Source organism: Maylandia zebra, linkage group LG23, assembly GCF_041146795.1.
Source record: "Maylandia zebra isolate NMK-2024a linkage group LG23, Mzebra_GT3a, whole genome shotgun sequence".
NCBI classification, from domain to species: Eukaryota; Metazoa; Chordata; class Actinopteri; order Cichliformes; family Cichlidae; genus Maylandia; species Maylandia zebra.
This window is the reverse complement of record NC_135188.1, coordinates 12,516,393-12,543,855: the sequence shown is the minus strand read 5'-3', so window position 1 is coordinate 12,543,855 and position 27,463 is coordinate 12,516,393. Positions and strand designations below refer to the sequence as shown.

The following is a 27,463-nucleotide window of genomic DNA, read 5'->3' as shown; positions in this document are numbered from 1 at the left end:
CTCTTTTTCTTTTGATGATCCGATTTTTCTTCAGGTAGACTGTGTCTTTTCCCCTCTGCTGCTTAATACTTACGTCTCTTTCTTACTTGTGTCTCTCCCTCCTCCTGCCAGCCTGACTTTGTTTGCTAAGATCTGTGAAAAGACTGTGCTGAAACGTGTGTTGAAGGAGCTGTGGAAGCTGGTGATGAACACCATGGAGAAGACCATCGTTCTGCCACCGCTCACAGACCAAACGGTAAGAGCGCATAGAAGTATAAATGCACAAAAGAACATACAAACACACAAAATAGACATATTTAGAGATGTTTTCTTGGCTAATTTGTGTAGACGAAAGAGACATGTACACATATCCATCGCTATCATCTCTTTACAAAATGTTTAATGATTATTTGAAGTCCTTGCGGATGTTTATAGCAACATAAATGAAGATATTACATGTTCATATGGTGACCCCCGCAGTATATAAGGCCTACACGTGCACAAGTATGTTCTACTTACACCTGTTACTGCCAAGGCAACATCAAAGGACAGAAAGAAAGAAGAAGGAGGTGGAGAACGAGAGAAGGGAAAACAAATGCAGACATTTTGTGTGGCCCATGCCTAAGCAAAAGATCAAACAGTTTTTGCATCACATCTACATCCTACCCTCTGCTCACCCCCCCTACACGCAGTATATGCAGCATTGCCCTGCAGGTGCCTTCGTTCATCCAAACAATCCAGACGAAACCCTTAAAAAGCAAAAGAAAAAAAAGGACTGCACCATATCATTCCTGCACCAGCTCATGGCTGCTCTCCAGTATGTCAGTTGTTTGGAGAGATTCCTGATTTATGAGTAACTCACATCAGAGTTGCATAAAAATGTTAGCCTAAAGGATCCGACCCACTTCTGAAAAGAATGATACATTTTGGAAAGCAGCCGCTCTTCTTTTGTTTGTTTTTGGTATATGTGTTATTTCTGTTTGGTTATTAACTAAAGAGCCTCATATCACTGATAATAAAGTGATAATCTGTGGCTACTGTGACCTTCAGTCACAGGACGCAGAGTTTAATGTGCGCCAAAGCTGCACGATCACACCCACAGCGACACTCTTCATGTGAAGCTGCTGAAAGTTAAACCTCGTATTTGCTTTATGAGCAAAGAGTTGATGCTGTAACGAGTTAGCTTAGGTGTTATGGCTGCCTGCTCAGTTCTCTACCTGTGCTTAGTCCAGGCTCTAAACAGGTGTCAGTTGCTCCACGTCCCTCCAGGCCTGGGGCCCAAACTTGTGATTTTGATTGATGTGGGGCTCTTTGCAGCTTGACTGACCCTTCTCTCTGGTTGTTGTTGTTGTGATTACTATTACATCCTGCTCCCACCGCTCTCCCTCCACAGATGATTGTAAGTACAGCACTCCTGTGTGTTTGTCTGTCTGTCAGTCCACGGTGGTCAATTTCTCTGCTATATGTGGCTGCGATCTTCCCCTGTTTTTACCCCACATCACACCGTCTGCCTTCTCACGACCTCACCTCTTTGATCTGTCTCATGTCTCCTCTTTTCTCTTCTCTCCTCCAAGTCTGTCTCTCGTTTGAGAAGACAGGAGCATGGTGCATTCCTAACTAGTTCTAATAGGTCCCACCCCACCCCTCAGCAATCTTCACCGATTAGCCCCCTCTCCCTTTTCTGCTGTCTCTTCTTCATGAACGCTCTCCTCAAACAGGAAATGGTAGTCCTCTCCTCTGTTGTGCCTGGGTTTGGCTTGTTTCTTCTCATGCATTGCGCCCTTTTATGGGGACCCCGGTGAGGTGACTGATCTCTCGGTAGCTTGGTATCTACTGTCCCGACCAAACTCCAGCACCCCTTTTCCGCCCTTTCCAATCCTCTCACCCCACTGTCCCCACCTTTCCTACCTGTTTGAACTGTGTCCTGCCTTCCTACCCCCTACTGTGGGTTTGTTGCTTGCATCTGATCTATTTCAACACTGCAGTCTTCTCTCAGTATCCTGTACGACACTGTAGTGCACTGTATGTCTCTGCGGACCTGTCCTGTTGGTCTCTTCTGGTTTGGTTTCGTGTTCTGTTGTTGCTATAATTACTGTCATTGTGTTTTTATAAATAGTCTCGATGCTATTTCTTGGGTTTAGGTTGTGCAAACGAGGTACACGGTTTGTTTTCTTAATGTCTTAGGACCAAATATTTCACTTTCTGATGCTGACAACCTAAAGATGTATGAAAACATTTATTTTAATGTCAAGTTATTCATTCTGATCTCTGGTAACTTCCAATAAATTATTTAAGAGAAGCTGGTTTAACATCATAAAGATGCAGACTCTAAAATTGTTCTTTGGATGGAAGTTACTGCACAGAGCTTTAATGCTGCATAATTATTGAAAATATTATCTTTCAGTGATTCCACTAAGAAACTGGTAAAACTATCGGCCTGCCATCACACCTAAAACTCACTAGCACCATCCTGTTTAATTTGTGCATAAATCTAAATATTGTAAAACGATTTCTTTCATGATAAGCCCAATTTTAGTCTTGTTCACGTGACTGAGCGCCCTGTATTTTTCATGCAGGTAAAATGTTCGTGTGCTGTGATTGATAGCCAGAAAATGAATTTCTTATTGAGCAGTAAAGAGAGTATGCATATGTTTCCCCTAGGTAAAATTTTTATTTTAACTTTGACCAAGATGTTATATTACATTTCTTTAATGGAAACTATTACGTGCTAAGATACATTTAGATTTTTCCTTTTTTCATGCTTCCTGGCACTGTTTTTGCTTTGGATTGCATGCAAACAGGTTACGAGTGGCCTGGCTGAAATATCAGACCACATGCAAACAATATCTCTGCAATGATCATAAGTGAACAGAGTGCAGTCAAAGCATTTACTCTCATAATGTTGGATTGGCAATCGATCAAAAAAAGAAATAAACTGAAAAAACTGACGAGGGTTTTTCCAACATTCGTTAACATTTTTAAAGCAACGTCTGAGCTTTTGATTGCACGCTCTTATGCAGCCAGTGAGCGTGAAGTCAGACAGCAGGGACTGGCCACTGCTTGAAGTATTAACCACATGCTCTCTTTCCAGGGGAGGCTGAAGAGTGCTTCTCACAGCGATGTAAGGACTAAACCCCTTTAGATCAATGTGTCTTGTCTCTCTCCTCCACGTCTTCTCTCCATGTCTATGTCTCTCTCCCTCAGCTCCCAGTCAAACAAAGCAGTGGAAATATTGTTTTTTTTCACTATCTACATAGTGCTTTTTATAGTGTGCTGTAAACATACCTCTATTGGATGTAGACATTTGTGACTTAAACACAGAAAGTCAGTGTGTTCAGCAGTCACTTAATTTGACTCAGACCTGGCTGGCTATGTGCAAAAAAACAAAAAGACAACAGAGTGTGGTTTAGCTTCACAGCCAAATCAAAGGGAAGCCAAGCTTGCAGGGTAAAAAAGTATATTCATCACAGCAGCCCCTGCAACCAAAGGCACATCTATCTGCACGACTGACAGTTTAGCTTAGAGTAGCAGTGGAGGGATGCTGGATTATTCTTCCCTGTTGCTTCCCCACAGTTTCAGAAATGCACTCTGTTATTTGCTAATAAAGCTCTTCCTGAAACTTTTCTGCTATTCTTTTTTTATTGCATTATTTGAAAGAATACAAAACTACAGTTGGTTTTGGTAAACTTTCAAAACCGTATTTGTAACCACAGTCAGCAGTACTTAGGATACATCTTCTTACAAGAGTACTGCATTAGGCTGGACCAATAAATACCAGCACACACCACGGTGAAGCTTTATAGCTGCTAGATATGTGTGTGTGTGTGAGAGAGGGAGAGTGAGTGTATCTGTGTGCATTTGAGTGCACAAATATGTCTATTTTCCTGCCCTTACTACGAGCTGAACCACTTTCCCTTCTCCTTGTAGTGTTTGTGTGTAATGTTTTGGAATGATTAAAAGACAGATAAGTGTGATAACAGCACTTGAAGGAAAATGTACCGTGACACCTGTAAAGCGGTTCAGAGTGACTGTTTATGAATGTGTGTGTCAGAAACGTCGCTGTCCTCTGTGTGACACTAAGCCATTTACCGCCGCCGTTGTTTTGTCACGATAATAACAGCGCTCCTCTCTCTCTCTCTTTCTCTCTGCTTGTCTACCTTTCTTGTTCCTACTTCTGCCTTTCTGTCTCTTCCAGGGCACTCAGCTCATCTTTAACGCTGCCAAGGAGCTCGGACAGCTGTCCAAGCTGAAGGTACAATATGTTTCTGCTACACTTACGCTCTGGGCCCGGCACCAGTGCTTCGGACTGAGTCTCTAATTGCTTAGAAAATATGCGGAAGAGCATATGAGGGGGACATATTGGTCATTTTGCTTTATGCCTCTCCCGCTGGCATCTTTAGGAGCACATGGTTCGTGAGGAGGCCAAAGCGCTAACACCCAAGCAATGTGCTGTGATAGAGTTGGCTCTCGACACCATCAAGGTAGAGATTCACTTTCATTTTCAGTGATTAAACATTGAATATTCTCTTTATTATCAGTGCAAGCGTTTCAGGAAACAAGAAGTCATAAATGTACAGTCTTAAAACCCAGAGTTTGGGACCAGGAAATGAGGGTTTTTTTTATCCCTTTAGGATGAATTAATAAAAGAAAAATAACACATAATTTCACTCCCAAAGCATTTTCCCAAGATAACACAGGCACCCACATAGCACCAAATGTTAAAACGATTGTTTAAAGCTCTACGGGGGCTCTAATTTGCACATCATAGAAGCGTTTTGAATTGTTATCTGCAGTTGTCAGTATTGACTGGTTTAGTGTTGGATTCATGTGTGACTGTGGGAATGTCAGGATTCGCTGATGATCACTCTGCTGTGTTTATAATTATTTGTGCCCTTTTATTTCTTCAGTCAGCTGCTGGTCGGAAGATGTTGGTAAAATGTTTTTTTCCCCGCCCTTTTATGTGACAGCAATATTTCCATGCTGGTGGTGTGGGTCTGAAGAAGACATTCCTGGAGAAGAGTCCTGACCTTCAGTCTCTCCACTACGCCCTGTCCCTTTACACGCAGGCCACAGACAAACTCATAAAGACCTTTGTCCAATCGCAGAACGCTCAAGGTAACGTACAAATCTGTCTGTGTCTGAGGGGCTTTGAATTTGCTTTACCTTCCAGTATCTTCAGTTGTTAAGTATGAGCTTAACTACCTACAGCATCTTACATAATTCTCTGAGGAAGGGAAATGTATTCCTTCTTCGCTCACACTCTCAGAGGAGCCCCTCTCGCTGCCCCCTCTGTTGATGTTAGGGTTTTCCCAAATGCCAAGTTTCTATACGCTCAAAGTATCTCACGTGCCTCGTAGAGCGTAAAATTGAAACTGCAACAGCACAATATTTCTCACTGTCCTGAAATGCTGAGTCTCCTGATAGCGAGCTTCTGGAACTGCAGCCACTATTCTGTAGATGATCTGACAGCTATTTGCAATGAAAAAATAAATACCTACCCACTCTGTTTTCCTTCTCTTTGATGCTGCTGCTCAGCCTCCGTCCTCCTGTCACATAGCTGTGTAACAGCCATCCCGTTTCTGCCATCAGACGCTCACACATAGTCCCCGAGCACTGGTAGAAATGCCTTTTGAGTGGATAATCATTTAAAATTGAATTTTTTAACTAATGCCATGTGGCTTTTGATGTTGCAAGACACAGTTTTTTCACTGCTTATTTGGTAGAAGTAGCTCAATTTCCCCAACAAATCAGGGAAAATGCTTTTTACATGTTGGTCTGTTTTCTACTCTGTAATTGTGAAACTCTCTGCAAACCTCATATTTCTTCGTGTGTCTCCTTTCTCTGTCTACTCCCACCTCCTGCCCCGTCTGTGGGACAGTGTTCGGCGGGAAGGGGGTGAGATTCACCACTAGTGAGGATGTTTACCCAGAAAAGGGTATGTGGCACTCAGGCTGAGGCTCTGAGACACCAAGGACCACCAGAGAGCCTCCAGAACAAAGCCCAGCAACCTCCACCTTTTCACCCACCCCCACCCCCACCCCCCCATGTGCATCCTGAAACTGTCCTGCCTGCTCAGATTCATCCCAACAGACAAATGCAATGCACAGACTGAACACACTCTCTGCCTTTTTGAACACACATACATGCCCACCACCACAGCAAGAATGGTAACTTTATGCATTCATGCATGAAACGTACACACTGATGTCTGTATGTACAGAACTGCGCTGAATACATACGCCGTGGACAGTATGTATGAGCAGACACGACGCATGATGCGCGGACATCAGACAAATATAATAGAAATGCATTAAAGCGTGGAGGAATTCTGATGCAGCATGATGTCACCCAGAGAAGCCAGGGGGCTGTGTGTGTGTGTGTGTGTGTGTGTGTGTGTGTGTGTGTGTGCAATCTGATGAGTCTGTCCTCAGGTTGTAGAAGCAATTATTTATTTCCAGAAACACTGGGAGGAAATCTTTTTTTTACAGTGTCACTGTCCCTCCCACTGTGTTTGAAATGGCAGATGCTTGAAGAGGAAGAGTAGGATTATTATGAAGATGATGATGGCTGTTGGCTTAGTTTGTCTGGGAGGGCTCTCTGTCCTTCCCTACCCTGCGATCGCATCCAAAAGCAGGCAGAGATGGAAACACCCAGTCAGCTTCCACACGCAGCGCCACCCTCCCCAAAGCGGTGATGGGAAAGGGTTCTCAGCTCGTCTCCCCTTAACAGATCTAGCCAATCACAAACAGTCCATCGGGTCAGGTGGTCTGATTTCCGTCTCTTTAGATCAGAATAAAAGAGTCTGACTTGCTCTCAGATGCGGTATGTTCATACACGCTCACACAGAGACATATGCATTCTGCTGTTTGTGTGTGCACTTGGCTTCGCCGTTTAATTTGATGCTACGATGATGATCTGGTGCTGCGCAAGCCCTAGCACCCCGACAGTCATCTCAGATGAGCGGCTCAATATGACATTGTTAACACTGCAGTCTGTTACACGTCAAGTTGTGTCACTTTCCTCTGGAAAGAGACCAAAGATGGAAATGTGTAAGGAAAGAAAAGCATTCAAAGTAGATTTTTATGCAGATTAATGCCTAACTGTGAAAGGTATCCACTACCAACAAACACTAGCAAATGAATTTTGTTGGAATAGTTGAGATTTTGAAGTGTTGCTCTGAACTGGTGTGTTCTCAAGTTTGATTGTCTGACTGAGCTGAATCCCACTTTCTCATCCTTTACCTGTTCAAAATGGTGACACCAGCTTTTTAGTTCTGATGAAGTATGACTGGAAATAATTCAAATGCTCCTTTTTGCAAGTTTTATGGAAAATCATCTATTTGAGATTGAATAAACAAGCAGCAAAGAAGCGTATCTTTCGCCTTCCTGCCAGCTGGTGGATGTCCCTGACTGTAACAAGGAAGCAAATTAACTCCCTGTCAAACAGATTTCACTGAGTAGTTTCTCCAACCATATTAGAGTGGATGATTAGAGCAGGATGAATGACCAAAGCTCAGTGGAATTTACTCGCAGCTGAAAGAGTCTTTGATCAGCGCTGACGGTCGGTCTCGCGTGCTGCTGGCTGTGAGCGCCGATATTTGCGGTTAAAATAATCAACTCATTTGTGAATAAGTGGCAAACTCAGGCGATGCTTTGGCACATTTAAAGTACAATTCTGAGATTTAATATCTATTTTGGTGACGTTTTGCAATATGGTGCAAAATGTGCCTCTGATTGCCGTGTTTGTTAACGAAGAAAGGGGCTGCTTTTTCCTGGCAACATCTTCCTGCCTCCCAGCCAGAAAAGTTTCTTTCTCATCTCTCATGGATGTCCTCTACTGAGTAGACAAGGCCAGATGGATGACTGCTGCTCTCTTTGGTCCTGTTGGCAGTGAAACCAGCAATCCCATAATGCTCCCCTGAGAGATGCAGAGAGCCGCGTGCCAGGAACACTCTGCCGTCTAACTCCCACAGACACCTTGTTTAGTGGGCGGCTGGTTAAAAACACAAACACACAGGCTGCTGGTCGTCGCCACAAAGATACCGTTGACAGAGCGAAGACGCTAATTAAAACACTGAAAATTAATGTCCATCTGTCACTGTATCCTTCTGGAGTTGTACGTGGATATAAACCGCTTGTTCACATGCGGCACAAGGAAAGATCATCATCCTCCCTCCCAGACAAAGGTGTTAGAGCCTGGTGAAAGCCATCTAGACTTGTCATCTTCTTCCTCAGGCAAAAAGTAGAACTCCAAGGACCCCAAACAAGCCCAGGTCTGGCGTAGCGTAGAGATGAAACAGTTAAATGACTTTGATGTTTGATTGAAATGCAATGAAATGACTGATTTTAACCAGGAAACATCTGAGCGGTCAGTTATGAGGGTGTGTGTCGCTCTCGATCCATAAACTTACATTAAATGATGAAAAAACTAAACAAGGAGGAATAAGAGCAATCTCTCTTCAAGAATGGAAATATAGACATTAAAAGGACAAAAGAGCAGAAAATATGAAAAATCTTCTATTCGCTCTTCTTGCAGAAAGCTTTATTAAAGCAGTCAGGCATCAGTACTGTCATCCTATACCGACGGGCCGGGGAGGCCGAGCTGCTTCTCCCTCCACGTGGTCCCTCCCTCTCTTGGCCCTCCTCTTGACCATGCTTGGGTAAAAGACTTTACCAAGGAATGGGTGTATCCATCTGAGCATGCCCAGACATGATCTGTGTCGGTGGGGGGGGGATCCACACCGTTAGCTGACCTTCTCCAGCTTCTCTCCTGTCTTCTTCTCTGCCTCTTACTAACCACCCCGCATCCTAACAGACACTTTGCATCTATGAGTGGGCAACAGTTACCACAGTGATTGCCTCTCAGTCGCTCAGGTTTAATCATAACGTAGAATGCATTACCAAAGGAGATAATACAGCTATTGCAGGCTTATTGTTATTATTATACACTACCGGTATTAAACACATATGCCCACTCATAGCTGCTTTGTCTGAATGTCCACTTCCAGACCACAACATATGCACAAGCAGAACTCTGTGCTTTATTTTAAACGCTATTATTTTATAAAGAAACATTTGAATAGTCAGTACTCTGCTTTATATTCACCAGGTTATAACTGAGTCCATTTCGTTGTTTCTTTTGTGAAACTGAAATGGAAGTGTAACTTTTTTTAAATTTAATTATGGAGGAGAATTCGAAATAGAGGGCACAGCGGCTGCGACATTAGCACAGTGGAGATTGGGAGACTCGAGGGTATTAATGGCACTTTTACTCTTTGTCCTGTCCCGTCAGGCTCTGGGGTGGACGATGCTGTAGGAGAAGTGTCCATCCATGTGGAGATTTTCACTCACCCGAACACCGGAGAGCACAAAGTCACAGTGAAAGGTGAGCAAAAATATTTTGTATCTTTGTTGTTTTCACATTTATTGGGACTGAATCTGAGGGTATTTCTGGAAATAACATTCAAGTCATAGTTTAACATTTAAACATTGCTAGACCCCGCGGGCAGGACTGTATGGCCATAACAGGGCACCAGAATATAGCTCTAGCTTTCATCTGCCATAGAAAAATATGATTTTGTAATGAATACTCTTCCAATTCTATTTTCATTATCTTGACCATAAACTGAATGTGAGGCCTGAGGGAGAGCCAGTATTGTCTGAGTTTCCTGTTCACTCGCCCTCGCTTACCGCTCCACTTTTTCACACATTTTCTCCACACGAATCTCACAGTCACCCACACCTTCCCGCTCTCTTTCCTTCCTTTAGCTCTGTCTTTCTGTCTGTTTCAGTGGTCGCTGCAAATGACCTGAGGTGGCAGACGCAAGGAATATTCCGGCCTTTTGTGGAGGTCTATATCATCGGCCCTCACCTCAGTGACAAAAAGAGGAAGTACGCCACGAAGTCAAAGAACAACAGCTGGGCTCCCAAATACAACGAGACCTTCACTTTGTAAGTGGTTGATGTGCATCGATGATTTGAGGGATTGTTTCGAGAGATTTTTGTAATATTCTCCATCGCCCCACTCTGCAGCACCCTGAGTAATGAGGTGGGTCCTGAGTGCTACGAGCTGCAGGTGTGCGTGAAGGACTACTGCTTTGCTCGAGAGGACCGCACCGTGGGCATGGCTGTCCTTCAGCTGAAGGACGTGGCCCCTAAGGGCAGCGCCGCCTGCTGGCTGCCGCTGGGTAAACGCATCCACATGGATGAGACGGGACTGACCGTCCTGCGCATCCTCTCCCAGCGCAACAACGACGACGTGGCCAAGGAGTTCGTCAAGCTCAAGTCCGACCAGCGCTCTGCTGAGGAGGGCCGTAGCTAGGGGGCCAAATCGCAGTTTAAAATGCCACGTCAGGAACTCGAATCTGCCCAGGAGCTCTCCTGAGCCACTGCAAGCCACTGCCCCGATTATCCAGTGTTGTAAAAGCACACATAAGACAAGAGTCGCCACACATACTGTAAATACATTTATTTCAGTGGAAATGACAGAGTGCGAAGCAAAGCATCACTCGTTTTCTGAAAACGCACCATTGTCTTTATTGTTACTGACTTCATCAAACATGTTTTTGATTCAGTTATACATAGAGTTTAATCTTAGAGCATATAACTACTTTCCTCTAATCCCAGAGGAGAGCCATGTCATCCCACACACACACGCACACCTCACTTGACTGGTCAGGGTGAGAAATATCTTGTAGCCTTTAATATTTTGGCGTTCTTTCTCACTCTTTCTCTGCCTTTTTAACCTTACCCTCAACTTCACCGACCCCCAGCTCCTCTCGTCCCTTCCCTAGTTTGCAACCACTTAGAGAAGGGACCGTAAGTGCCAACAAGGAATTGCTCAAATATGCCAAGACCAGCCCTAAGCACAACCGGACCAACTGTCCACCTGACCCGTAAACAACTACAATGGCTGCAGCCTCAAACATTCCAGATATTGGGTGGGGAAGACATACAGGGAACAAAGCACTATTTAGTTATGATGAGTTTAATATTTATTTACTTTTTTCTTCCAGATTATATCTATATTTTAATAATTCTATATATCATCACATATATATATATAAACTATTAAGGACATGTAAAGATAAATACAGGATTGTTCGATGGAACTGTGGTCGGCTAAAGATTGTCCTCGTCCGTCTCTCTGTCCGTCTACCCTGTAACAGAGCACACTGCCTGACACCCTTAATGCCTTCCGTCTTGTTAACCCTTGCACATTATGTATGTCCTGTTTCCTATATGATAGAGAGCGGAGCCTGATGATCAAGCGCTGTAAATCATCGGACTGTATGTGTGTGAAAATGAGTGTGAATGTGCGATCCAGTGTTTGTAATACGTTCTAATGTCAACCTCGTGTGACCGCCCGTGTTGTCTGTCACCTGCAGATGTAATCAGTGAAAGCCATCACAAGTGAAGGACGTCACAACGGGTGTAGCGGGAGTGCGATAAGATTCGGGGGATTTTTATTGTTTCATTCAGTTTGTTTAATTTATCACAGACCAAGGTTATATTGTGCGGTGGATATTTCCACCTGGTTTACTGCAAACATTCCTCAGCCAGGCAGCTCTGTAAGGACAGTCAACTGCCTTTAAAAAGTGCGTGCTAATTAAAGTCCTACATGTATAATTAGATGATTAAAAACACAGTCCCTGAGAAGCTAAAATAACCACGTGGGTTACACAACAGCACATTCCCCAACACGGGGAGAGCACATACCGCTAATGATCCAGCGCTTATCGCGTCTAATGATCCACCTGCAGATGCCGTAACCCTTAATCGTGAGTGAGAAACGAGACCTCTGCTAAAGGGCTGCAGATCCAGACCGAGCCAGGTCTGGATGTGACATTTAAAAGAGGGCCTACTGTCCACAGTACAGAGATGTAGTGTGAAAATAGAAGAAGCACAGGGGCTTTGCTACACATAAAAACACATTTATACTCTGAGCTTGTTTTACAGCAGTTCACCTGAAGCTACGGTCACTTTCATGTGAAACTAAATGTTTTAAAACGACTGCTCGCTGTCTAACATGTCTCTCAATGCGACATCTATTTTTAAGAAAATACCCTTTAAAAAAAATAATATATTTGTTGTTTTCTCGTGAACAAAAAAATCATGGGGGTGATGATAATAACAGGATGATCGGTTGGTTGGATGTTTTTCTGCCTCATTACTAAGATGCCCCCTCCCAAACCTGAATAATATCAAAGTCCCCATTATTAGAACAAGGCCTACAAACTGAACTCTATGCATCTGATCTATAAAGTCTCTGTAGATGAGTGATTTGGAATCAGTCTTATAATGTTTACATTGTGGATTATTATTCTAATTATATCAGCACAAGCGTTTGTCTGATATGTTGTAAATGCCGTCTCTGTTTCGATGGGCCAAACATCACAGCTGCGGTAGAGCTGACCAGAGACGGGAAGTTTGGTCAGCTCAGAGGAAACCGATCGGGAGGGAGATCGATCGCTGCGGTCGGGTAGTTGTAAATAGCTCGGATGTAACAAACACACGTCATACTATGTGAAGTGAAGTTTCGCTGCTCTTTTGTAGACTTGAATTTTGCTGCGAGTGACTGCACAGCTGGTGTTTATGTGCGACTGGGTGCCCAATCTGGAAATGTAGCTACTATTGAAGGGTATAGAAAGACCGCGTGCACTCTAGAGATCAATAACAGAGCGTCTGTATTACTTTAATGGGGCCTGATCAGGAGCCATTCAAAGTAATGCATCGTATATCATTATATATAACATGCTGCCTGCTAGTGAAAACTACTCACAGCTAAAAGTTAAGCAATCCCTTAATATGATCTTGTGTGTGTACAAGGTCTTTTATTAAGAGGGCACATCTACTTTTAATAGCAAAATCAATAACAGGTACGCAGCTGGAAATGCCACGAAAAAAAACAAAAACTTTATTGCTGTTGACAATGATACTTTAGGAGAGGAAATTCTTCCCCTTCCTCCACCTTCAGAGGCCCGGACTGCGTGTTGGATTATCAGGTTGGCACGTTGAACAGGAACGCACACACAGAGGTGGATGAAGCACAACGAAAAGCACACAGACACAAGTGGACACACATGCATGATCCGTCCTGAAGTGTCTCGCTGAGCAGGCCACACAGACAGATACCTGCACAGCGCTGCTGGTCCGGTACTTCCAGATACGGTGCATGATAGGAACAATAAACAAAAAGTAAAAAAACGTGTATTGTGCCAGCACGCATAATTATTTGATGTTTAACTGCCAATTGTTGTCTTCTTTATTTTGATATTTAATTATCGTTTTCTATTTTTCAAATGTTTGTGAATATATAAATATGTATTACTGATGCTGTGTAGTGGTACAAAGTACTCGCATGAGAATTTTTTTATACACGAGATGTTTCTAAAGATTCTTTCTTTTGGGCTTGTTTTTTATTATTATTATTATTATTATTATGGTTGTTCTTATTGGGGGTTGAGGTTGCTGGGACTGCAGTCTCATTGTGTTTCTGCTTCCAATAAAATATGAAATAAAAGCTCGTGGTCATTCTTTGTCAAACTGTTCAAAGGAATAGCCACATTTAGTTTTATTTAGTTATATTGATTTAATTTTATCCAGGTCTTTAACACGTGCTCTCTTTCATGCCATTTTAGCTATTTTTCCGAGATGTACCTTTCTGAAATAACTCGCAACCTTCTATAAGATACAGACTACACCGATGACAGCCTAATTAAACAAGTTAATGCACATTTTAAAAGTCTGAAAGAAGAAATTCTCAGTAAGTCATTTCAATTTCCAAGGAATAACTTCAGCAAGTTAGGAGTTAAATTCACTGGAGCATTAATAAATTTGCATCCTGCTTCTTATGCTTTGCGCAGAAAGGAGATCTTGAGGGAGTCTGGGATGACTAACTGCTCCGCGCTGAGGACGGGGGGAGGCGAGTAGAGGAATATGACAGGAAACACTCTCCTCACATCCATTAGGAGCTGTGAAGGCTGACTGTTAGAGCGGCCTTTGAGAAGCCCCTAGGACAGCAAAGACAGAGAGGAACATGGGATGCAGTGTATTTTCCACATGAGGAACATGTTTAACCTTACATCTGCAGACTGTACCTGAACAGAACGTATGAAATTCAGAGTGACTCTTTCATCCAGATCGCTGTGGGGGGTGTAGAGAGTCAGAATCTTCACGATCTGTCAAACAAAATAAGAGACCAGCAGCCAATGAAATCATGCACACACGTTCGTCTCCCAGCAGAATCCAAGTAGACAAACAGACCCACCTGCTGGCTGGACAAGGCACTGCAAGTCCGGACGATCCCCTGAGCATCCGCCTCGGTCTTTTTCCCCACCTGCAGCAGCTGCACTGCCTGGATGAGGGGCTCTAGTGTGGCCACAGCGCCCCCTGCCTGTAAACCGCGGCCCCGCAGCCACTCCTCCAGGACGCTCACATTGTAGCTGTGACAAGAAAAGGATTTGAGATAAATCCGTGTTTATTTCTATAAGACCACACAAAGCAGGTGGAAAGAACAACATGCAGACTGTTGTGCAGCACGTGATCTAGCTCTGGAATACAACAAAGGCGAAATTAATGTTGACACTCTTTCAGGGTGCTGATTATTAAAGTTGAAGCTGTGTTTGTGGGGATGCTGTATTATACATATGACATTCATCTCTGCAGTAGGTCTAGGCTGCTGTGGGCTAATCTCCTTTCAAATTTCCTTTATTTGGCCTTTACATGCTAAATGCTAATCTGAAAACAACTAAACCTCATTTTAGATCACACAACTGAGATACAAACAAATTGAGGTCATTTAATTTTTTAAAATTTATGGACTTCAAAATCAAGATATACTAGTTAATGTGGAATATGTTTATGGTCTGCGTCTTTATTTGCATCTCATGTCAGACTGTAAATCTAAGTGCAGGGTTAAAGTGTGTTTCTACCGTATTTGCAGGCCACGACTCCAGCTGCACATGTCCTTCCTCAGCAGCAGGCTGTTAAAAGCAGAGGCACAGATGAGGTAGGTGAGCTGGTGAAAGGCTTGCTCCATCAGGGTCTTGGGCAGAGCTTGTTGAGTCAGAGCGGTGTGAAGGGCTCCGAGCTCCCTCAGCACAGACGCCATCGTGGGAGCCTCGCCTCCTACAGTCCTGGGGTCTGAGCCGGCCCGCTTCCTGCTCACTGCCAGCTTCACCGCTGAGCCTGATAGACCTTGGATGGTTTCGCTCTCCAACAGGGCAGGGACTGAGGGAGGGGAGGGTTAGAAAATAGATAAGAGGAGCAGAGAAGGGGAGAGCGTCAATCATCACTTTTTGCAGTACCTATGATGTTTTGTAGACGGGTCTCGGTGATGGAAAGGAGCTGCTGATAGGCCTGGATAGAGAGGTCGCTCAGGGTGCGGATCAAGTCATTCATATCAGCAGACAGGGGAACCAGTGTGTCTGAGTCGAGGGTCTGAAAAGCAATCAGTCCAGTCACGTGTGAAAGTAATCAGTGAATCCTAAACTTTTATAATCTAGTCAGTGACGTAGAAAGTAAATGAAAGCTGAGCCTGCCTGCTTTGGAGAGTGCTGGGTCAACAAGTCGTGGAACAGACAGATGTTCTTCAACCACAGAGCAGCCATGTCTATGTCACTGACATGTTTCTGCAGAAAAACGATGAAAGGGAAAATGGTTACATTTTAATTAGAAATCATTGCTAACAATGAAAAATGAAACTGTGATTGTTTGAACAGATGTGTTTAAAACAGACTTTGCTATGGTTATGTTGGCATGAGATGCTCATGTGGGCCAAATTAATCACAAGGACAAGTTTCAAAGTCAGCTGTCAGTGTCATTTTGTAAATGGCTGCCTGCCTGACTCGACGTGAACCGTCCTCAAACATTAAACTTCAACCATACGACACACCGAGAAGGCTCAGAGATCAGGTCACCTTCAGAGCTGCCTTCATAGCGGTGACAGCAGCGCTACAAAGAGAGCGAGCGCGAGCTTGGTCCCCGCTGCAGTCGGCCTGGCGGACACACAGGAAGAGCACGCTGGCAGGCAGACCGGGAGCCAAAGACAGGGCGCTGTCAACACGGATGTCTGAAGCACAAACAGAAAGGGAAGCAGTGGCAGAGAGAGGACAAGGCCAGGCCAATGCTGTCAGCTTCAAGAGCTGGCTACACTTATTTCTACAGTGACATCATACTTACCGCTGAATTATTACACATTCAAACCCTGCCCTCCAAATTACATTTTGACACATTTTACCATCATTGTAAAAGTGCTTGATTATTGCCTTTCAAAACATGTTTTCAATCTCATCCCTCATCTTAAACGCCTGCTTCACAGCTCCTCAAAACCTTCAAGAAAGAAGAGAAAAAGAGGTGGGTGAAGATGATTGAGGCAGACGGGGGGTTGATCTCACCTGTGACGAGATTCTTGATCAGTTTGGTTTCGTCTCTTTTTCTACATTCCAGTAAACCAGTAACTGCTGCTGGCTTCGACTGGGCAGGAGAGGAAGTCTCTGTGGCCAAAGCTGATGGGAAAACTGAAGAGGAAACACGCCGTGGCAGTGAAACAGAGAACAGCACATTGAAAACTATAAATGTAGAAGATTGTTAAACTGAGAGGCAGATTATTGTAATTATATTACTCTAATAATAAGTGTTCATTTACCATTGGTAATAAAGTCTCATGATCAAAATGTACACAAATCAAATCAGTGATAGAGCCGCCAGTCATAGGCCCAGTGAGGGAGCCTATGTTAGGCTATTGTTGCATTGATGTTTTTTGTTTTAAAATTCCACAGGAGACTCAGCGGCTGCAGATTTTTTTCCAGCCTGCAGTGACTTTCAGCTTCCGGGCTCATTCAGGTAAAGTCTCACCTTGTGTCAGGAGTCGCCTCAGTGAGACTGTGTTTCTCAGTTCCTTCAGCTCTCTCCTCAGCCTCACACATTCACGCTCTCGGGCTTCCAGCAGCTCCTGAATATCCTTTAAAAAACACATTTAAATTTGTGACTTCAGCCTCAATGTGAATATATAAAAATTATAAACGATGATCTGAAACAAAGTGACACGCAAACAGAATAAATGAATAGACGAATGAATAAATGATAAACGTTACAGATGGACAGCTTTAATAAGTGACAACCATCAGATCCAGAGAACTCTTACAGTTTTATTATGACCTGAGTAATGATACCAGTGAAATGTCCTGCCGTGACTATTTAGATTAGATTAGATTAGATTAGATAGAACTTTATTAATCCCTCGGGTGGGTTCCTCTGGGAAATTCGATTTCCAAAAAAGCACAGCACCGACAGAAGTTACAGAGTTACAGAATATTATATATATACACACACACACACACACACACACACACACACACACACACACACACACACACACACACACACACACACACATATATAAATACAGAGACAATATAAATAAAATATACGAAGGGGACCGGGGCTGGGAAACTCCAGGCCTGAAGGCCCGGTGTCCTGCAGGTTTTAGATCTCACCCTGGGTCAACACACCTGAATCAAATGATTAGTTCATTACCAGGCCTCTGGAGAACTTCAAGACATGTTAAGGAGGTCATTTAGGCATTTCAATCAGCTGTGTTGGATTAAGGGCTCGTGTAAAACCTGCAGGACACTGGCCCTTGAGACCTGGAGTTCCCCCACCCCTGCTTTAGGCAATGTTTTCTGTTTTAACTTCTTCTCTTTTTTTAACCTCTCCTTTTATTGACTTTTCCAGCCCTTCTCCTAGTGTTAGGCTTTCATTAAAGATCATTAAAGTACTTTTTTTTTTAAAAACCCTCTCATGTGGGGCTTTAATAAATTTATACCTGTCTCTGTGCAGCAGAGGAAGAAACAGACACCGCTTGGGCAAGCTGACTCCTCAGAGTTTCCAGTTCCTTCTCCCACTGACTGCACTGGTTACGTAGCTGGCTCTCCAGAAACCTGAAACACACACACAGACATGTAGATTAAGGACAGAATAACTAATAATGAGCTCATCCACCAAATATAAATCACTGCACAAAACTGAAAGCTAGTGCTCTGCCAAAATGAAGGAATGAGTTGGTGTTGAGAGACTGACTTGTTTGCCACTCGTACAGCATCATAAGCATGAGCCAGATCTTCTCCCTTCATCTTCACCGATGGGTCTTTGGCCACGTCCATCTTCTCCATCAGCTGCTCCTGTCATTACAAACATGAACACAGTGAGATAGTAAAGGACACTGCCTGTGCTGGTGATGCTGCAGTGACGATGTGAAAGTTAGGACTTCAGTCGTGTGGTCCTCTTTATTTCATTACCATTGAGGCTTCAGAGCTCCACATTGAGACTCTCTTCTCTGCAGAGGGGGACGTCACGCTGATCCTTCGGACCTCCTCTGGGGATGGAACAGCAGATGGGAATGGTGATATGGAGAGTGGGGTGAGAGACTGGGGGGACAGCGGCGTCGAGGGAGAGAGAGGTTCCAGACTCTGGGTGGAGTCGGTTCTTCTGTGGCCTTTGGTGCGCTGCGACATGAGGAGGAAGAAATTACAGGAAGCACTCAAGATTAATTTTCAAACGAACAAATTGCATTTAAGGCTGTCTCCCTTTGCAGCTAGCTAATGACCTCTGTGAGCAGACTCATCTCCCTGAGGTTGTCATATCTCTGCTCCAGTCTGGTGAACTCTCTCAGAAGACCCTGATACTTTCTCCTCTCCTCGTCCACCTCTGCCCGAAGAGCCGAGGTCACCTGAGACACAGCCTGATGCACACACTCTGCACATAGAGAGAGAAGGAAATGTTTGACAGACACAGACAGAAGAAAAACAGCTGTGACTGTACAATGCTAGTAAAGGGAAGGCCCACCTTCTTGTTTTTCTTCTTGTTCCAGCAGGGAAGCCGAGAGATCGTCTCTCTCTTTGCAAAAACTATCCCTTTCTTTCTGTAGTGCTTGCAGCTCCTTAAAGAATCAAAGTCAATAAACAGACCAAATCAGAAGCATTCCCTACTAGATAAAAGGAGGAAAGTGTGTTTATTGTTTGGAGACCTACTTCTTTAAGCTGGAGGATCTCCTGGGCAGCTTTCTCTTCAGCTCTTCTTCTCTCCTCTGCCTCCTTTTCGCTGATAACAGGCCCAGGCGGAGGCTTCTCCTGTAACTGGCTCTCTAGTTTTTGTATCGTTGCCCTCAGAGCCGCCAGCTCGGTGCTGGAAGCCTCTCGCTCTGCCATTAGGGTTTCTCTCAAAGCAGCGCTCTCCCTGGCCTGGATGCACACAAAAGCAACTTTGCCATGTGAATGTAAAGTGAAACGACCTCTTGACTCATACAATTAATTAATGCTTATCAAAATCACATGAGATGGTCAAATCCCTGCACAACTCTCACCCACCTCCTGGTCTGCTTTCAACTGCAGCTGCATCAGTTTGACCTCCATGCCTTTGTTGAGCTCTCTGTATCTCTCCACAGAGCGGGCCTCAGACTTCAGTTTCAGCAGCTGTCTCCTGGCAGCCTTGCGGCGAATGCAGCACTGCATGAACACGACCGCCGCACGTACGCGCCTGTACGCCTGCCTCGCCAACCACCCACGCACCGTGGCCTGGAGCAGCACGGCCGCCCTCTCTGCCACCAGCTGAGGAACCAACAGGTTTTTAAATGCATTCAGGTCAAGTGTTTATAACTTGTAATTGCGTGTAAATAGCCTCTTTTAAGATTAGAGCAAACATGGATAAAACATATTTACACAGGAAAATAAATCAAACCCGAGTATAAAGGTTGATGCCATTTTTTAAACATCTGCTGTGCCCTGTAATGAGGGAGACACTAAATGCTGACCAGTCTGTATCTGCGGCGCTCCAGCATCCCCCTGGTGAATGCCTGGATTGTGACAGTGGCGTGTCGGATCATGAAAAATAGCTGCCTGACCACCATCATACGATAAGTCTTCTGGATCACCAAGGCAGCCCTGGTGTAGCGCAGGATCAAAGCCAGTCTGCAGCCATGCAACAAAGAAGAGTTTCATATATGGAATATTTTATTAAGTTTAGACTTTTGTCATTTTGTCTTCTTTCAGCTGCTCCCTTTAAGAATCTCCACCGTGGTTCATCTGCCTCCATCTCAACCTATCCCAGCATCCTCCTCTGTCACACCAACCCTCTGCATGTCCTCCTTCACTACATCCCTGCACCTTCTCTTTTCCTCCTTCACGGCGGCTCCATCTTCAACATCCTCTCGCCCTCCTCTGCACATGTGCAAACCATCTCAGCTGTCTGACTCTGAGTTGTCCCTGCGATGGACTCATTCTTAATCATGTCCAGTGAGGAGCTTTACGCCTCAATCTCAGCTCTCTGTCTTTTCGTCAGTGCCACCGTCTCCAAGCCAGACATCATAACAGGTCACGCTGCCATTTTTTAAACCTTTACTCCCATTCTTGCTGCTATATTTCTGTCACAAATCACCGCTGACACTCATCTCCACCCACTCCACCCACTGCTTCACCTCTCTCTCTGCTTTTGATAGCTGACTCCAGGTATTTTCACTCATCCACCTTCATTTCCTCTGCTCCCTGCAGCTTCATTGTTACACCCATCTCCCTCTCTTGCTTTTACTTTCATTCTTTTCTCAGAGCATACCTCCAAAAGCTTTCCTTCACCTGCTACCTACTCTCACTACAATCATCTTCTAAATCTGGGTCATCATATCTAGTGTTTCAAACATTAACAAGAATTCTAGAACATTCCAATTGTTCTTTTAAAAGAAATGAAGTGGCTTAGCCTGACATAGCCATACATCATAGTAAAGAGACACAAACACTCTTGCTGTCCTCACCGTCTGGCCAGCGCCCCTCTGCTGTATCTCTGTATGGTGAGAGTAGCCCAGAGGATCCTGGTGTATCTGATCCGTGCCAGCCATCCTCTAACTTGACTCTGGATGATCACAGCAGCCACTCTCAGTCTCTCAGCTCTCAACCTCTCCAAAAGAGCCACCTGACCAGCCCGGAAAAATACTTTTGTCTTTCCAAAGCAGTACTGGTCCGGATCTGGGATGAGCTGAGGCAGGGCCCGTCTGCACGAGGCCTGGGCCTGGTCCTGGCTCTGAGGTCCCCGAAGAAGAATTCGATACCTGCTGAAGAACTCCTCATACGTCCATCTGGATTCACAGATCAAATAGAGTAAATCTCAGAGAAAAACAGTTGATATTTCTGTTTTTATAACATAAAAATCGATCAATCAACCATTTACAATAAGATAATTATTTAATCTCAATGAACAGTTATACAAATTGATTCTTTTGCTACTTCGTGATAGCATTTAAGTCACTGTTTTGATTAAGTTTTCTGATTTATGTGACAATCTTCGCACATGTCTCAGAGCCACACTGTCACGACACTGTGCTCGTATTATAAAGACTAAAGTCTTAGAATTACTCAGTACCTGGACGGATAACCTGCTGCACTGATGCGGATGGTCTCCAGCACCCCACAAGCTCTTAGCTGCTGGACTGTCCTCTTAGGGTCAAACCTAACATGTATATAATGTTATAAAAGCAGTACCCATTAAATCACACCAAAAAGCTGTGGAAGTAAGCAAAATAAGGACTCACAGAAAAGGCTCTTTGAGGTCATTGGGTTTAATACAGCGGACGTAGTGAGGGGTGGTGCTGTTGAGAGTTTCCATTAACATCTGTAAGGACTGACGGAACTGAGAGGCCCAAAAAAAAGAACAATGAGCAGGAAAATTATGTTTAGGATGAATGGATGTGCAAAAAAAATGAAAAGATAAATGAAAAAAGAAAGAAAAACATCTAACCTGAAAGCCTACTGTCAGCTTGTGTTCTCTGGTGGCTCGTTTACCTGAGCGAATGCTTCCATTGGCCACAGGAGACGCATTTCTCTGCTGCTGGAACAACTCAGCGACCAGCTCAGACTGAAGCGCGCACACACACATACAGCGCTGGTGAAACTAATGTTGCTTAGAAATTATAAATTCATATATATTTAGAACATATCTACCTGACTTGCTTTCAAAATGTTAATGAGCTCTTCAAAGACCGTGTCTCGATTTTTATCTAAAAAGCCATCGCATTCATATTGGACCTGACGAAAAGAAAAGAAACCATCACTGCAAACACAGACACACTGAAGAGAATTACAAAAGGCCCTCAGAGAGAGCTCAGATATTCACCTGAGACCTGACGAATCCAGCATTATGTCACTTACTGTGTCAGCAAAGTGCAGGACGATGAAGGCGCTGTTTGACATGCGAGGCTTCCTGAAGTGAGGGTGAGGCTTGCTGTTCAGGTGCTGGTCGTACAGCTTGCGCACCCAGCTTTCATCAGAACCTTTAGGCATCTGGATAATGCACAGATGGACAGTTATTACACATACTAACACAGTTGTCACAAATGTCTAAATTAGTTAACATGCAAATGCTTTTATCCACACAGGAAAAAAAAGATACGAGAACGAACAGAACTAGAGGATTGGATGACCGACCCTGCACTCCTCATCCAAGAGATCAAACATGCCCAGCTGTCCCTCTATTAGATCGATGCACTGCTGATTGTCACTGAACTCAATCCGGCTCCATGCCAGCTCCTCACGGACGTACTCCTCCTGCTCCAAGTGGAACACATGCTGCAAACACCACCAAACAAGTAATAATGAGACAGAATTAGAGAAAGACCATACCCATGATGGAAACCAACAAAAGACTGAAAAGACAGTGATGTGAGCGCAGGTGAAAGGACTGATTTCTTTGATATAACAGTTCAAAAGCAGCATAAACTAACTCTGACAAACACGACACAAACAGGAAGGGCACAAATCACAGAGGGAAAGGACGACAGCTTACTCTGTTGAACTGTTGCTGCAGTTTTTCATTTGCATAATTTATGCAGAACTGCTCAAAACTGTTCCTTTCAAAGGTCTCAAACCTGCTCCAAGGGAGACACCTGTCAGTCCACGTCAAAGGCATACAAAAACTTTAATCACACACTGCACAGTCACAGAGTTCATTCACTCACCCATAGATATCTAAAACCCCTACAAAGGATTTGGTCCGTCCTTGCTGGGCCCGCAGAGCTGAGTTGAGCCTCTGGACAGTCCACGCGAACAGCTGACCATAGATGTGTTTAGCAAGTGCGTCTCTGGCTTCTACGGCCTGCTGGCCAGTCATAGGTTTAACCAGCATCTCTCCTCCTACAGCAAATCTGCGATGGCACAGCCAGTGAGCCATCTGAGATCCCTCAACTCCAAGCAGCTTGGAGAAGACAGCCAGAGAGCGGTCCTCTGCCTGAGAAGCAAAGCAACTATTATGAAGGAATATGAACAAAAGACGAGTGAATGCAAAAGTATTCATGTAGATCATTACATCAATGTAACCCCGGTCAGAGCTTCGCCCACTGGCTTGAATGTTGACATTTCCCAGGTGGAGCACAGCTGACAGGATCCTGAAGAGTTCCATCTGTTGGTCAGGCTGCACACCTGCAATTTCAACATATATAACGTGAAGGATTTCCTGTTTTATCGTCAAAGATATATCGTACGTGCATGATTTGATGTAAACATTCTACCCAGAATGGTGAAAGCATTGCGAGTGCGCTCCAGGTCTGACAAATCATCAGTACCAGGTATCTGCATCTCTCCTCCCTGGTTAGTGTAGCGGAAATTCTCAGGAGCATCTGGACTCAATAAAACACACTCACACTCAGTGCACTGTGAACCTATTAACGTGGACACGGTATTCTTCTGAGAACAAACTGAGGGGGTTGCCTCTCACCCAGTTTGAGGGACCTCATTTCAGGCAGCTCTCTGGATGCACACAGCTGATAGAAGATATGGTAATTCCTCTCTGTTGATGCCTTAAAACAAACAAATAGGAAGAAAGCACGGATGATGCATCATTTCTACAAGACATTTGTGGTTTTGTGTGGCTTTTTGCTCTGGCCTAACTATATTGTAGCAAGTTAGTTTACCTGGAAGACCACCCGTGACTTCTCCAGCAGATAGGTCCTCATATTGGCCCCAATGATGTCCCCCTTTCTGCCAAAGCCAATCTCGATGTACTTCCCAAAACGACTGCTGTTGTCATTTCGGGTAGTTTTAGCATTACCAATGGACTGAAGACCAAAATATAGAAGTTTTTATATTAGTAGAATTTTTTATACTCTGTACCTTACAAAGTTGCACAGACCGAAATGTTGCATACTAATAAAAATAATGGTGAGCAGAGGTTATTCTTTGTCTCTTTACTAAGATTTTTTGTCACTGATTCAGGTGTGCAGCGCTTCCTAAATTTGATATTAAAACTTTTAACCATAACGAACATACAAAAAGAGGGAAATATTTGGGTCCTTTACCTCCATGATTGGGTTGGAAGCCAAAACTCTCTCCTCCACACTGGTCTGCTGTGCTGCTCCTCCAACCACAGCGAAATATCTCATGGTGAACTTTGCAGAGACAGTTTTCCCTGAGCCAGATTCCCCACTGATGATGATAGACTGGTTCTTCTCCTCCCTTTGCACAAAGACACAGTGACCATGACATCCCACACAGTGTAGTTAATGCTCAGAATATTCAAAAAGTTAATTAAGCATAAGACCACCAAACACCCAGGACCCCTGACCTGATCATAGTGCGGTAGGCCTCCTCAGCCACAGAAAAGATGTGTGGTTCCATGTCAGCCATGTCCTGACCGCTGTAAGCGTCTATCACCTCCTCTCCGTATATTGGAAGTTGGTCATATGGATTTATGGCCACTAACACAATACCTGGAGACACGGGAAGGAAACGCAATCTCACCACGAGAACCTGAATATTAATATATACCTGAATATATAAACATGGCTGTTATTTAAAAACAGATTTTAGAATAAAACTTGAAATTCTAATATAATGAGGACATGAATAAATGCTTTTATTTACTATATAATAATGTGACACTGCTACGTTTCATTAACTTTTGTTCACTCTTTCTGGAGCAGGTCATTTCCTGCTTGTTGTTGGTTGCTTCTCTCAATCATAGCAGATACAATCATGTGAAGAAGAAGGACTTTATATAATCCTGCAAAAAACTAAGTAAACACCATGATTCAGTAGGTTGTAGAACCACTTTTAGTGGGCAATAACTTGAAGTAATTGTTTTCTGCATGACTTTATCAGGCTCTCACATCGCTGTGGAGGAATTTTGCTTGAAAGTATTGCTTCAGTTCACTGAGGTTTGCAAGGTGCGCTGGCCCTGTGGCTGCAGAACAAGCCCGAAACAATGCTGGACAGCTGGTGTGAGGTGTTTGTCCTGATATGCCGTTTTTGGTTTCCTCCCAAACACTGAGGCTGTGCTTTATGATCACACATCTCCATTTTGGTCTCATCTGTTTGTTCGGACGCAACGTTGCAAATCTAAGCTGTGCTGCCATGGTCTATTCAGAGAGCAGAGGCTTTTTCCTGGAACCTTTCAGACTTTTTCTAACTTTACCATCATAAACCTTTACATTTAATGTGCTAACTGAGGCCTGTAGACTCTCAGGGGACTTTGGAGGGAATTTGCTGGAAGATTTTGTTAAGCACCAGATTGCCAGAGACCAGCAAATTACCAAAACCTTAAACCGTATAAACTAAAGTTAATCAAGTGCATTCGATTAGCAGCACCTCGCTCGTACTTCTCCTTTTAATTGGAAGCAGTAAAGGTGGGCTTAATTTTCACGGGGCTGAACAGAGTCCTGCAAGCTTTCTTTTTCACATGGCTGTAGCTGCCCCTCCCTGAGCCTGGATCTGTCAGAGGTCTTTGCCCTTCAAAGTGAGTTCTTCTTTCACACCATGGCCAAATGCTGCTCATGTGGGATCATTGGATTATTGGATATAGGATCTTTGCCATCTCAGTGTAATATATATTGAGATGTCTGGTCATGAAAAAGGTCAAACATTTATATATAAAAATGAAGATTTAGTAAGATGAGTCATCTAATTCAAAGATAATGTGCAACTACATACATAAGAGTTTTTTTCTTTCCTTTTACAGTGTAGCAGTGAGGGTGTAGTTTGAGCCTTTGACCTCCTATATTATAGACAGCATTATGAGCTGCAGTATAATCATGCAGACAGAAGCACACAGGAGCTGTTTCTGGCTTTTTTCCAGCAGGAATTTAAAGATCCTCTCTCACTCTCGCCAGTCTATTGTTGGCTGAGTAATCATCCCTGTTTTTCTAAAGTTCCCTGCCATCTCTCCAGTGCAGTGCTCACCACAGTATGTGTAGATGCTGCTATAGTCCAGGAATCGAACCCGGAGGTTATGCAGCACAGCGGGCTCGTGGAGAAAGCTAAGAGCTGTTAGATCATTCTCGCCCTCCAGTATGTCGGGATTCCCCAAAGGTGGGAGATCAGAGGGAGAGCCCACTGGGTAATGGACCTCCTGTCATTGAAAGCGGAAGTTAGAAGTCTCGGATGTAAGACATCGCTGAGAAAGGGGTTTTAGACAGATGCAATTATATCAAAATTGAGCATTTGGTTTAATCTATAGAGCGTAAAACAGTACTGCATCTCACATTTCCATTTGAGAGCTGTAGCAGCAGGTGCTTCTCTCCAGACCTGTAGTCCTGGAGAAGCTGGGCTGAAACCCAGACAGCATCTGGATCAGGAACCCACACATTTGCCCCCTAAAAAAGGAACAGACTGTCACTGGTGTGCAAAACACAGACTGAGTGAAAAAAGAAGAAAAGTGCAGGATTAATCTGGATGTGCTGAAAAATCTGAAAGCTGATTTTATTTGCCATTTTACTTTTGTTGAACACTGTTAAGGTAGATGTCACACTTCCTGGACTCACCCAGTGAAGCTATTTGGTACCCATCAGCATAAAAAGCTCCTAAACTGTGTTAAAAATTAACCGCAGTCATCCTCCCTCCAAACTACCCGCGAGGATTAGGCATTGTTTAAAGCTGAGAAATCTAATTCGCTAATTCACTTATTAATGCACAGATTTTAAAAATAAGCTTCCAGTCTCACACATTTTTCATATATTCAGTAAACACTTTAATACCTCAGACTAACACACTGCTACCAGATCAAAGATCAGGAATAGTCCTAACTAGGACAATGAAACAGACTTGCTTACCTGACAAACTCATAGGATGCATCTACTTAGTGCTCAAACATAAGTAGCAAAGCTGTTTTTATACACTAAAGGATGTTTCTTATTCCAAGCACCTCGAAATTGCAGATTCCATAAATAATAATAAATCATTGCAAAGCCCTCAAGTTAATCCTAATCTTACCTTGCTGTACAATTCCAGTGTTGCCATCTTTAATGATTCAAAGCACGAGGACAAACATCACTTAACACAAGAGACAAGGTAACATCTGCAGGTCCCTCTGAGCAAACAGCCGGTATCCTCCCTCTCCTTGCAAAGCCGCGTCACATCCAGCTGACAGTAGCTTGCACTTTGTCCACATAAAGACACGAGGACTGGCAAGTTAACTGTTAATCTGCGAGGAGATGCAGTGATTGGATGTGCCGA

The 27,463-nt window shown here is 43.8% G+C and overlaps 2 protein-coding genes across 2 annotated transcripts in view; one reads left to right on the top strand and one right to left on the bottom strand.

The window, feature by feature from the left end:
- Positions 1-13,447, top strand: part of unc13a (unc-13 homolog A (C. elegans)) — a 46,404-nt gene extending 32,957 nt beyond the window's left edge. The window contains exons 35-42 of the mRNA XM_076880813.1: positions 112-235; positions 4,175-4,231; positions 4,380-4,460; positions 4,947-5,094; positions 5,858-5,914; positions 9,271-9,363; positions 9,770-9,929; positions 10,011-13,447. Of these exons, the coding sequence (XP_076736928.1) occupies positions 112-235; positions 4,175-4,231; positions 4,380-4,460; positions 4,947-5,094; positions 5,858-5,914; positions 9,271-9,363; positions 9,770-9,929; positions 10,011-10,299 (1,009 nt within the window). The 3' untranslated portion in view covers positions 10,300-13,447. The remainder of the gene's footprint in view (positions 1-111; positions 236-4,174; positions 4,232-4,379; positions 4,461-4,946; positions 5,095-5,857; positions 5,915-9,270; positions 9,364-9,769; positions 9,930-10,010) is intronic.
- On the bottom strand, positions 13,265-27,463 carry si:dkey-110c1.10 (unconventional myosin-Va). Its single transcript, XM_004552761.6, has 35 exons — positions 27,221-27,463; positions 26,494-26,604; positions 26,192-26,360; positions 24,579-24,723; positions 24,313-24,469; positions 23,929-24,072; positions 23,733-23,814; positions 23,527-23,634; positions 23,325-23,437; positions 22,978-23,246; positions 22,806-22,887; positions 22,448-22,588; positions 22,172-22,303; positions 21,965-22,048; positions 21,762-21,878; positions 21,556-21,653; positions 21,387-21,473; positions 20,782-21,102; positions 19,789-19,945; positions 19,346-19,585; positions 19,010-19,219; positions 18,825-18,918; positions 18,586-18,734; positions 18,278-18,484; positions 18,060-18,160; positions 17,806-17,920; positions 16,836-16,941; positions 16,376-16,498; positions 15,899-16,050; positions 15,521-15,610; positions 15,287-15,419; positions 14,912-15,209; positions 14,248-14,422; positions 14,078-14,158; positions 13,265-13,990 (listed from the first exon to the last, which is right to left on the bottom strand). The coding sequence occupies exons 1-35, from the start codon at positions 27,245-27,247 to the stop codon at positions 13,829-13,831; spliced, it is 4,980 nt and encodes a 1,659-aa protein (XP_004552818.1). The 5' UTR covers positions 27,248-27,463; the 3' UTR covers positions 13,265-13,828.

What these genes read in the sequence shown, in the direction of transcription:
- si:dkey-110c1.10 (XM_004552761.6), bottom strand. Translation starts at nt 27,247, where the DNA reads ATGGCAACACTGGAATTGTACAGCAAG. An exon ending in AGCTGACAGTAGGCTTTCAG is followed by an intron (nt 21,654 to 21,761) that starts GTTAGATGTTTT and finishes TGGGCCTCTCAG; the next exon opens with TTCCGTCAGTCCTTACAGAT. An exon ending in AGAGGGGCGCTGGCCAGACG is followed by an intron (nt 19,946 to 20,781) that starts GTGAGGACAGCA and finishes GCATGGCTGCAG; the next exon opens with ACTGGCTTTGATCCTGCGCT.